The sequence below is a fragment of the Felis catus genome, chromosome E1 (assembly GCF_018350175.1).
Source record: "Felis catus isolate Fca126 chromosome E1, F.catus_Fca126_mat1.0, whole genome shotgun sequence".
NCBI classification, from domain to species: Eukaryota; Metazoa; Chordata; class Mammalia; order Carnivora; family Felidae; genus Felis; species Felis catus.
This window is the reverse complement of record NC_058381.1, coordinates 41,551,543-41,564,087: the sequence shown is the minus strand read 5'-3', so window position 1 is coordinate 41,564,087 and position 12,545 is coordinate 41,551,543. Positions and strand designations below refer to the sequence as shown.

General features: G+C 38.2%; 1 protein-coding gene across 9 annotated transcripts in view; it reads left to right on the top strand.

Moving 5' to 3' along the window:
• Positions 1-12,545, top strand: part of BRCA1 (BRCA1 DNA repair associated) — a 58,787-nt gene that overhangs the window by 16,943 nt on the left and 29,299 nt on the right. For 5 of the 9 annotated variants that reach the window (XM_019817934.2, XM_045044988.1, XM_045044989.1 and 2 more), the window contains exons 4-11: positions 463-540; positions 1,519-1,607; positions 2,173-2,312; positions 3,495-3,600; positions 4,573-4,618; positions 6,041-6,117; positions 6,732-10,166; positions 10,564-10,652. In XM_019817934.2, coding sequence (XP_019673493.2) covers positions 463-540; positions 1,519-1,607; positions 2,173-2,312; positions 3,495-3,600; positions 4,573-4,618; positions 6,041-6,117; positions 6,732-10,166; positions 10,564-10,652 — 4,060 coding nt within the window. The remainder of the gene's footprint in view (positions 1-462; positions 541-1,518; positions 1,608-2,172; positions 2,313-3,494; positions 3,601-4,572; positions 4,619-6,040; positions 6,118-6,731; positions 10,167-10,563; positions 10,653-12,545) is intronic. The other 4 variants (XM_045044991.1, XM_045044990.1, XM_045044993.1 and 1 more) reach the window with 2 other exon arrangements.

Genomic DNA, 12,545 nt, shown 5'->3' with positions numbered 1-12,545 from the left:
TCTCAATTCTGTTTCATCGATATATATGTCTGTCCTTATGCCAACATCACACTGTCTTGATTTACTATAGCTTTGTAGCGATGTGCTGAGTTTTTAAACTAATTATAATTGTTTTAAACTATTTACCACTTATATCTAATTATGCAGCATGATATAATTATGAATATATCACTAAATATGCCATATTAATTTTTTAATATGTTTTATTTGATCATAACAGCAAGCCATATGCATGTAAGTTCAGTTTTCATAGATCGTTGCTTATGTAGTTTGGTTTTCTGCTTATGCAGCATCTAAAAACAATTAAAGAAAGCCATTGGTTGTAATTCACCTGCCATTACCTTGAAAATGGCTCTTAAGGGCAGTGGTGAGATTATCTTTTCATGGCTGTTTGCCTTTTGAGTACTCTCTGTACAAAAAAAAGTAACTTGAAGTGTTCTTTTCATTCCTTATAATTTATAGATTTTGTATGCTGAAACTTCTCAACCAGAGGAAAGGGCCTTCACAGTGTCCTTTGTGTAAGAATGATATAACCAAAAGGTATCTGATTTGGGTAGTGATGGGAGGTTGGATGCAACAACAGTAGGGAAAAGTAGAAATTCCTTAATAATATATTGGTGTTCCTGTCAAACTATTCATCACTAGAAAAATGTACAAATGGATATTCAGCTGACAGAATAAATTATTTCTAAAGTCATTTTCTTGAAAGTTTTATTGTATATCTGTCTTATAAAGGTATTAGGAATTCATTGCCTCTTTCTAATGCTTCTGAATGGCACAAGAACTTGTAGTCTTATCTAAAGTGGGACTATATCATTTTGCCCTCATTGTCTCCTGGTCCTGCTTTTATTTTTCTTGCATTTGTTTCCACTTAATTATTTACGCACACACAGTGTGTTTACATATTTTGGGTCCCTCTGGTCAGAATGTAAGTTCTTTTGGGGCACTGGCTTTTTCTGTCTCAGTCAACACTGTTTTTTCAGTGTTTGGCACATAGTAGTCACAGAGATATTTAAACAAATAAATGAATTATATTGCCCTACAACTTTCCTAAACCAAAATCTCTCTTCGGACATTATCATCTGTGCTTTTGAAATAACGTCATCATCATTTCACAGAAATCCTTGAAAGCTCAAATTAGGAGGTTGAGTGGATGAGGTTCAAGTGTTAAGAATGGGAAGTTCTCTATGCAGTAGACTTATATCTACTATGGATTCAGAGTACTATTATTTTAGATAGCTATAGGCTTTTGATAGGCTTGAATGGCCAAAAGAGAGAGAGAGAGAGAGAGAGAGAGAGAGAGAGAGAGAGAAAAGAACAACTGATACTGCTACGTACTTTCTGATGTGGGTGATGTTTGATTATACTGTAATGTCACTAATAGCTGTATTCTCTGAATATAATTTTTCTACTGTTGCTACATTTACTTTATTTGTTTACATGTCTTTCCTTATTTTAGTGTCCTTTAAAAGTTGATCATCCTTTGCTGAGTATGTTTCTCAATCAATTTAATTTCAGAAGCCTACAGGAAAGTACAAGATTTAGTCAACTTGTTGAAGAGCTGTTGAACATCATTCATGCTTTTGAGCTTGACACAGGATTGCAGTGTAAGTGTTGCATAGCCCTAGGGGCCAGTTCTCAAGTGGTTGTCCATTAAAACTCGGGAAGTTTTCACAATTATTTTCTGTGAATAAGCAGTAAGATCTTTTGGTCTAGGTTAACTTTAAATCTTTATCTGTTGATTTATTTTTAAAATTATTCCCACTGGTCTCACCCCTTATTTTATAGGTTCTGAGATGTGCATTTTTCACATTTCACATCTCCCAAATTGGGAGCAATTTACCACCTGTGGTGTGTTCTTAACGTAATGTGGTTTCTAAGTGGTACAGAAAATAATGGTGCATCTTGCATTGTTGGCATCTTAGATTAGGGAAATATGGTATTAATAGGTAAATTTGTTAGTATTGAGGTAGGGAAAAAAGATTAGAAATAACTTTGACAGTCTGTGTGTTTCCTAGGAGTAGAATTTCCAGAGTTGATTAAAAAAATGAGAGGTAGTCTTTAATGCATTGTCTTAACAAAACAGTATACACAGAATTTCTCTTGGTTCTTTGATACAATTACTGTATTTTTTCTAACTACAAAAATAACATTTTCCTTTCTAATTCACAGTTGCAAACAGCTATAACTTTTCAAAAAAGGAAAATAACTCTCCTGAGCATCTGAAGGAGGAGGTTTCTATTATCCAAAGTATGGGCTATCGAAACCGTGCTAAAAGACTTCGACAGAGTGAACCTGAAAACCCTAACTTGGTAAAGCCATTTTCATTTATTCTAGTAACATCTGTTTATTGAGCGTTGTGAATTAGTGAAGGTGCTAGATGCTTGTGGATTTACATAAAAAGTCAGTAAACAAGGTAAGATGGTAAATTAAGTGGTTGATCAAGAGTTAGAAGAGCCAAGAGAAGGTCTTTATACCTAGTGTGGGCAAGAGAGACCTTCTGGGCCCTTCCCCTGCTTTAGTGCTTTATCCATTCTGATGCTTGTCTAAATTAGCCGCAAGGTCACTGATGGTTTTAAGTTTTAAGCTTGCTAGTTTTTATTTTTTCCAATATTTATTTATTTATTTTGAGAGAGAGAAAGAGAATGGGGCAGAGGGAGAGGGAGAGAGGGAATCCCAAGTAGGCTGTGCTCTAACAGCGCAGAGCCTACACGGGGCTTAATCTCACAAATCAGGGGATCATGACCTGAGCCAAAACTGAGTCAGACGCTTAACCGACTGAACTACCCAGGCACCCTACTCGCTAGTTTTTAAAATAACCATCTTACAGTAATTCTCCAGGCATGAGGAAGTATGTCCTAATTTGTTTCCTTTGAAAAGTTGCCTGGAAAAAAAATCAGTTTTTACCATTTGAAAATTACTTCAATTTAAAAGATGCAATTGTCAGAGAAAATGCAGTGATTTGCTCTGTTGTTGCTTGTATATGAATGAATAATGAGATCTTAAAGTAATAGTTCTCATGGTACCAGCATTCATTTTTCAGTAGATGTTTAAGGACTCAAAAAGAAGGAAACCTTCATCAGAATAATGTTGGAGTTTTAAATATTCTTACCCATTCTGAATGTTCTTAGGATTGCTGGGTTTTTATTCATAACCCTGTTATCAGATATGATTGGGGATGTGTACTAAATGAAGTTCATTCCCTTTCTATGCTATAATATAAAGTATTAGATTCAAAATCTGTTTTTCTTTACTTCAAAAAATCACATAGATAAAACATTCAGTTTAGAGAAGTTTAAAACAACAGAGAGAGGAAAAAATACTCAAACCACACATAACTCGTACATTTTGATGTGCAATTTGCCAAGTGTTTTTTCCAGGTGTCAAATGTTAGCTAATTATGATCGTCTATTTTGTCCATGGCCTGGAGTTTCTCTTTAAGAAAGGAAACATAGGACTGGCCAACAAATAGTTGATCATTCTTTACTGCTTAGCAGGAAACCAGTCTTAGTGTCCAACTCTCTAACTTTGGAATTGTGAGATCTCTGAGGACAAAGCAGCAGATACAACCACAGAATAAGTCTGTCTACATTGAATTGGGTAAGAGACACAGATTTTGTAAATTTAGAATAATAGTTGCTGGATTATTTGTCTTATAGTTATACCAAATCCTCATAATTTGTACAATGGCAGGGAGCTTTGGAAAGTGAAAATAAAATATTATTATTTTTCCAGCCTTATGGTGTGTTCTAAATAATGTAAAAGATGCAGCTCTCACCTTGAAGACTCTTATTTTATAAAAAGAGCAAAAGGAAGGCTGTCTAGCATGTGTAAATATGCTTTGGAAGGATGGAGAGTAGGGATAAGAAATAATCTGATGGGATGGCCACAGCATTTAGAGGGATCCAAGATACATTGTACTAGGCTAGGAAGACTTTTAAGAAGCCAAGCTCAGTTCAAACAGGTCTCTGATTGTCTTGTCTTTTAGAACGTTTTTATAATTGGAAAGAATGACCGGTCGTCTTTGGGCTCCCAAACACCACTGTATGTTCACCATCACACTTACCAGATTCTCTTGAAATTACTTGTAAATCTTTTCCCGTCTTAGGATCATAAGTTCTAAGACAACAGATGTTGTGTCATAAAAATAAACAAAATAACTATAATAGTGAATATTTAGGACCACTTATGTGGTCTAGGCACTGTTGGTCTTTATTTGTATAACTCATTTAAAATGCATGACAAACTTCTGAGGTTGTTAATATTATTATACTTATTTTACACATGAGGAAATAAAGGCACACAGAGGTGAAGACATTTTGCCAAGATAACAAAACTAGCAAGGGGCAGAGCTGTGATTCAACCTTAGGAATTCTGGTGTCAGATCCTGTATTTGTAACTACGTCTCTGTGTTGGCTGCCATATGTATCATTGTGCCTGCAAATTTTGTGTATAGTGAGTGTGCAGTAATATTTCTTGAATGAATATCTGTTTTGCAACAAGTAGATTTATTGAGTTTAGCCCTTTTAATAAAAATCCTTTTATTGATTGGTCATCTGGGGAATTTTTTAGGATCTGATTCTTCTGAAGATACAGTGAATAAGGCAAGTTATTTCAGGTGAGTTGAAGAGAGCCTTTGTCTATGAAGCCGGCATTTTTGTATTTGTTTAATTAGTATTAAGGATTGGTGTTTCGGTTAGGATCATAGCGTTGGAATAGACCTTGATGGTTGTTTGTTTTTATAGCTGAGAAAGCCTATCTTAGTAGAGTCTAAAAGAGTTTAAAATAATAGAACTCCAGTCAAACTTGCTTCCAGCCCATGGTCATGTTTAACTTAGTTCCTTGAACAGTAGTATTGACACAGTGGTAATTTTGGCTCATGAAAATACTAAAGGACTTAATTTTCAATTCTTTTTCTCTTCCTTAATTCCATCTATCCCTCAAGCTTTGTCTACATCAATTCTACAGTAATCTACAAGCCACCCCAATTGGGTTACCTGTCAAATTACTTTCCTTAGGAATTATTGCCTGACTAAGATCTGTGGTGGCTTTGGTGATCTATGGTGATTGTCATTGCCAATCAGATCTTGTTTACGAATGACTTTTTCCTAATCTCTCAATTGGGAGGAAATGATTTTTAGTTGGAAAAGAAGCACAGAGGCAGTGTTGCATTCTATTGGAGTGTCTACTCCATCCCAGTGCTCTCTTTGTTTAAATATCTTTGCTCTTGCGTTCTCAATAAGATACACTTAAAAAAAAATTTTTTTTAACATTTATTCTTTTTTTTTTTTAATTTTTTTTTTTTAACGTTTATTTATTTTTGAGACAGAGAGAGACAGAGCGTGAACGGGGGAGGGGCAGAGAGAGAGGGAGACACAGAATCCGAAGCAGGCTCCAGGCTCTGAGCCATCAGTCCAGAGCCCAACGTGGGGCTCGAACTCACGGACCGTGAGATTGTGACCTGAGTTGAAGTCGGACGCTTAACTGACTGAGCCACCCAGGCACCCCTATTGATTTTTTTTGAGAGACAGAGCACGAGCAAGGGAGGGGCAGAAAGAGATGCAGACACAGAATCTGTAGCAGGCTCCAGACTCTGAGCTGTCAGCACAGAGCCCGACACAGGGCTTGAACTTGAGAACCATGAGATCATGACCTGAGCCAAAGTCGGACACTTAACCAACTGAGCCACCCAGGTGCCCCTCATTAACATACACTTTTAAATTTCATTGGGTATTTTTCTCTACCATCTTTTGGCTGTTGTTCGGCTACCATTTAAATTTTGGTTCTCTTTTGCACATCCGTAAAGCAATGTATCTACACTACTCTGATTTTTGTGAATGTGTTTCCTTCTTTAGTCTTTGACCATTTCACTATGACTGGAAGTTACTAAAGGAGAGAGCAAATTTCAGAAAGTGAATTAAATTGATCATCTTATTGCAATAGTACCTAGAGGAGCTAAAATACTTGATCTTGCTCATTTGACAACTCTGTGAGCATGTAACTAGCATTTCGCATTAAGGCTTCTATCTCTTCTCTATAGTGCGGAAGATGACGAATTGTTAGGAATCACCCCTCAAGGAGCCAGAGCTGAAGCCAGTTTGAATCCTGCAAAAAAGGGTAATGACAAGTCTTCCCAACTTAATGGGCAATGAAGAGAGAATGGGTGGATTCAGTACTGTAATTAGATTATTCTGAAGACCATTTGGGACATTTATAATTCACAACATCTCTTGGCAGAGTTAGAATATCTTTCTTTTTCAAATGTCATGGTACAGCCTGATCTATTTCAATGGCACTAGACTGATGTGATTATAATAGTAGCCTGTGTAACTGATTGTTGCCTTTTACTTTTAATTGATATGTTTATATTTCATCTTTTGTATACTGGTATTTAAATAGAGTATGAATCTGAAGATAGAGCACTGTATGTCTGATGCCCAGTCTGCTTTAAGTTCATTGTCAGAGGTTACAGAAATAGGAGGTATGTTTTATGAATAAGGGGAATTCTGAAATTAAAATTTTAAGTATCTTGAGTGGAAATAAGGAGAATCTAGATAAATAGAAATTCTGGGAAAGGGCATGAGCTACATCTTCAGTATATTTGGTGGTTTATGAGGTTAGTTTCTCTAAAAATAGCCAGTTGCTTTATTTCTACCCTGCAAGTTGTATGAAGGACATTATTTTTTCATGATAATTCAGTTTTTAAGCACCTTTTTTTTGTATACTTTCAGCCTCTTGTGAATTTTCTGAGGACATAACAAATATTGAACATCGTCAACCCAGTAATAAAGATTTGACCGCCACTGAGAAGCATGCAACTGAAAAGCATCCAGAAAAGTATCAGGGTATTTCTGTTTCAAACTTGCATGTGGAGCCATGTGCCACAAATACTCGTGCCAGCTCATTACAGCATGAGAACAGCAGTTTATTACTCACTAAAGGCAGAATGAATGTAGAAAAGGCTGAATTCTGTAATGAAAGCAAACAGCCTGGCGTAGCAAGGAGCCAACAGAGCAGATGGGCTGAAAGTAAGGAAACATGTAATGATAGGCAGACTCCCAGCACAGAGAAAAAGGTAGTTCTGAATGCTGATCCCCTGTGTAGGAGAAAACTGAGTAAGCAGAAATCTCCATGCTCTGACAGTCCTAGAGATTCCCAAGATGTACCTTGGATAACACTGAATAGTAGCATACAGAAAGTTAATGAGTGGTTTTCCAGAAGTGATGAAATGTTAACTTCTGATGACTCACATGATGAGGGATCTGAATCGAATCCTGGAGTAGCTGGTGCAGAAGTTCCAAATGTAGTGGATGGATATTCTGGTTCTTCTGAGAAAATAGACTTAATGGCCAGTGATCCTCATGATGCTTTGATATGTGAAAGTGAAAGAGTTCACACCAAACCAGTAGAGAGTAATATTGAAGATAAAATATTTGGGAAAACCTATCGGAGGAAGGCAAGCCTTCCTAACTTGAGCCACACAAGTGAAGATCTCATTATAGGAGCATGTGCTATAGAACCTCAGATAACGCAAGCCTATCCCCTCACAAATAAAACAAAGCGTAAAAGGAGATCTACCGCAGGCCTTCATCCTGAGGATTTTATCAAGAAAGTAGATTTGGCCATTGTTCAAAAGACTCCTGAAAAGCTAATTGAGGGAACCGATCGAATAGGGCAAAATGGCCATGTGATGAATAGAACAAATAATGGTCCTGAGAATGGGACAAAAGGTGATTATGTTCAGAAAGAGAAAAATGCTAAGCCAACAGAATCATTGGAAAAAGAATCTGCTTTTAGAACCAAAGCTGAACCAATAAGCAGCAATATAAGTAATATGGAATCAGAATTAAATAGCCACAGTTCAAGGGCACCTAAGGAGAACAGGCTGAGGAGGAAGTCCTCTACCAGGCACATGCGTGCGCTGGAATTAGTAGTCAATAGAAATCCAAGCCCACCTGATCATACCGAACTACAGATTGATAGTTGTTCTAGCAGTGAAGAGATGGTGAAAAGAAAAAGTTCGGAACAAATGCTAGTCAGACACAGCAAAACACTTCAACTCGTGGAAAATAAAGAACCTGCACCTGGAGCCAAGAAGCGTAACAAGCCAAGTAAACAAATAAATAAAAGACTTGCCAGTAACACTTTTCCAGAGCTAAATTTAACAAACATACCTGGGGTTTTTACTAACTGTTCAAGTTCTAATACACTTCAAGAGTTTGTCAACCCTGGCATTCAAAGAGAAGAACTAGAAGAGAGCCGAGGAACGATTCACGTGTCTGATAGGACCAGAGATCCCAAAGCGCTGGTATCGAGTGGAGGAAGAAGTTTGCAAACTGAAAGATCTGTAGAGAGTACCAGTATTTCATTGGTACCTGATGCCGATTATGGCACTCAGGATAGTATCTCATTACTGGAAGCTGACACCCTAGGGAAGGCAAAAACAGCACCAAATCAACGTGTGAGTCTGTGTGCAGCAATTGAAAACCCCAAGGAAGCTATCCGTGGTTGTTCCAAAGATACTAGAAATGGCACAGAGAGTTTTACAGATCCTCTGAGACGTGAAGATAACCATACTCAGGAGACAAGTATAGAAATGGAAGAGAATGAACTTGATACGCAGTGTTTATACAATACGTTCAAGGTTTCAAAACGTCAGTCATTTGCTCTGTTTTCAAATCCAGGAAACCCAGAAAAGGAATGTGCTACAGCCTGGGCCCGTTCCACGTCCTTAAGGAAACAAAGTCCAAAAGTCGCTCTTGAATATGAACAAAAAGAAGAAAATCAGGGAAAGAAACAGTCTGAAATCAAGCATGTGCAGGCAGTCCGTGCAACTGCAGGCTTTTCTGCAGTCAGTCAGAAAGTGGAGAAGCCAGGTGATTATGCCAAATGTAGCATAAAAGGAGTCCCTGGGCTCTGTCAGTCATCTCAGTTCAGAGGCAATGAAACTGAACTCTTTATTGCAAATAACCATGACATTTCAAAAAACCCTTATCATATACCACCACTTTCTCCCATCAGATCATCTGTTAATGCTGTATGTAAGAAAAACCTGTCAGAGGAAAAGTTTGAGCAGCGTTCAATGTCACCTGAAAGAGCAGTGGGAAATGAGAGCGTCATTCAAAGTACAGTGAACACAATTAGCCAAAATAACATTAGAGAAAACACTTTTAAAGAAGTTAGCTCAAGCAGTGTTAATGAAGTAGGTTCCAGTGCTAATGAAGTAGGCTCTAGCATTAATGAAGTAGGTTCCAGTGGTGAAAACATTCAAACAGAACTGGGTAGAAACCGAGGACCTAAGTTAAGTGCTATGCTCAGGTTAGGTCTTATGCAACCTGAAGTCTATGAGCAAAGTCTTCCTATAAGTAATTGTAAATGTCCAGAAATGAAAAGGCAAGGAGAAAATGAAGGAGTAGTTCAGTCTGTTAATGCAGATTTTTCTCCATGTCTAATTTCCGATAATGTAGAACAACCTATGGAAAGTAGCCGTGCTTCTCAGGTTTGTTCTGAGACACCCAATGACCTATTAAATGGTGATGAAATAAAGGGAAAAATCAGCTTTGCTGAAAGTGCTAAGGAAAGATCTGCTGTTTTTGGCAAGAGTGTCCAGAAAGGAGAATTCAGAAGGAGCCCTAGCCCTTTAGACCATACACATCTGGCTCAGGGTCACCAAACAGAGACCAGGAAGTTAGAGTCCTCAGAAGAGAACGTGTCTAGTGAGGAGGAAGAGCTTCCCTGCTTCCAACACTTACTATTTGGTAAAGTAACCAGTATACCTTCTCAGTCTACCAGCCATAATGCCATTGCCACGGAGGGTCTGTCTAAGAAAACAGAGGCGAACCTAGAATCATTGAAGGATAGCTTACATGACTGCAGTAACCAGGTAACATCAGCAAAGGAGTCCCAGGAACATCACCTTAGTGAGGAAGCGAGGTGTTCCGGTAGCTTATTTTCTTCACAGTGCAGTGCATCGGAAGACTCGGCTGTTAATACAAATACCCAGGATCCTTTCTTGATGTTTGATCCTCCTTCCAAACAAGTGAGGCATCAGTCCGAAAATGTGGACGTTCTGAGTGATGAGGAATTGGTTTCATATGATGATGAAAGGGAACCTGGCCTGGAAGAGGATAATCACGAAGAAGAGCAGAGTGTGGATTCAAACTTAGGTATTGGAACCAGGTTTTTGTGTTTGCCACCATCTGTAGTATAGAAATGAGCTAAATGTTGATGCCTTTTGGGAGAGTATATTTTACAAGTTTACAAGTGCAACTAAAGTAACTGCTTCTTAAACTTTATACATGTTCCTCCTTAGGTGCCTTTCCTTAAAAGTCCTTTACCCAGCTAGAACATCTTCTCTGTTTGAATGAGATATAATTGTTGGGGGACTTGTTTCTAGTTTTCATTGTTATGATTTCCAATAGGAAATCCAGGTGTCCCAAAACAAGGAATGTAATCATTTTGCATGACATGAAAGTGAAATTTTTCCCACCAATGGGAAGAGAAGGATACGAGTTGCAGTATGTGCTGTTTTCACATCTGAAGCTATTTTTATCATCATTTAAGGTGAAGCAGCATCTGGGTACGAGAATGAAACAAGCCTCTCTGAAGACTGTTCAGGGGTGTCCTCTCAGAGTGATATTTTAACCACTCAGGTAAAAAGCCTATGTGGATGTGTGTGTGTTGTGTCCTCTGTGTTCAGTAGCATGCACCCAGGCACCCCACGTACTGACATTTGCTTTATCATGCTTTAGAATTAATGGTATAACAGTTGTATATGGTACCTTGTCTCCTCAGAGTAGGTGGTAAGCACCTGAACGGAACTCAGGTTGCCTTTTATTTCTCACACACACACACACACACACACACACACACACCCCATCTGGTTGACTGTGAATACTACATCCTGAATTTAATGAATAAGCTAAACCTTCAAAAGCAATTTTCCCTAGGGGCACCTGGGTGGCTCAGTCGGTTAAGTGACTGACCTTGGTTCAGGTTATGATCTCACAGTTCGTGAGTTTGAGCCCCATGTCAGGCTGTGTGCTGACAGCTCAGAGCCTGGAGCCTGGTTCAGATTCTGTGTCTCCCTCTCTCTCTGCCTCTCCCCTACTCAGTCTCTCTCTCTCTCTCTCTCTCTCTCTGTTGAAATAAATATTTTTTAAAAAAAGCAATTTTCCCTATAGCAAAAATATCTATGAAGACACTACTGTATTAAAGAGAGGGGTTTGTTTGTTCTTGTTTCCAAATTGGAGCCCACAGAGTTCTCGTTCTGTTAGAGATGATCTAGCCTTTTGTTGTTTTGTGGAGATTTCTTTTTGTTCTTTCTTTTTAAATCTGCTAGTTGTTCTTTGGTGCCTGTAAGTCCTCTTTTTTCTTTGAAAAAGAAAGTAACACAATTTTACTTCCTGTATCTCGTGGCCAAGACCAATATTGTGGTTACATATGAAGGGGATAGGAGCGTTGTCCTATCTATAACATTTGGTAACATGAATGTTTCAGTACTACAGGCAGAACAGTCTCCTTGAAAAAGTACTCTCTATCACAGTATTTAAAGATTAACACCCATCAGAAAGAAAGAAAGAAAGAAAGAAAGAAAGAAAGAAAGAAAGAAAGAAAGAAAGAAAGATTAACACCACCATCTTCACTGAACAGCTAATAGTAGTTGCCCTTGGAGTGGGGAAACAGACTGGGAGGAGGAGGAAGCCTTATTCTCTGAATGTCCTTTCGTGCCTTGAATTTTATGCCATATGCTTACATTAATTATTTAAAAGATTAAATTCTATGGGTTACCCAGGAATAATTACTATTAACTATTCATGCATATTCTTCCATTTTCCTGTGTATGCACAAAGATAAGTGTACTCCTTATCTTTAAAAAATACATAATACTCCATGGGGCGCCCAGGTGGCTCAATCGGTTGGGCGTCTGACTTCAACTCAGGTCACGATCTCACGGTTTGTGAGTTCGAGCCCTGCGTTGGGCTCTGTGCTGACAGCTCAGAGCCTGGAGCCTGCTTCGGATTCTGTGTCTCCCTCTCTGCCGCATATCCATTCATGCTCTGTCTCTCTCTGTCTTAAAAATAAATAAAAATATTTAAAAATTTTTTAAATACATAATACTCCACTGTAATGTTTTTTTCTTTCCATGTCATTCAGTTTTCCTCAGTGATTCTTTTTTTTTTTTTTTAATGTTTATTTGTTTTTGAGAGAGACAGAGACAGAGTGTGATGGGGGAGGGGCAGAAAGAGAGGGAGACACAGAATCTGAAGCAGACTCCAGGCTCTGAACTGTCAGCACAGAGCCTGACGTGGGGTTTGAACCCACGAACTATGAGATCATGACCTGAACCAAAGTCAGAGGCTTAACCAACTGAGCCACCCAGGTGCCCCTCAATGACTCATTTTTGATTACTATATAGTATTCTGTCCTTTGGGTAAGCCGTGATTTATTTGGCCTATTAATGAATATGAGGGTTTCAAAGTAAGAGACCCAGTTTGCTGTTATGTACAGCACTATAGTAGTATCTTGATAGTAGCTAAAGATTT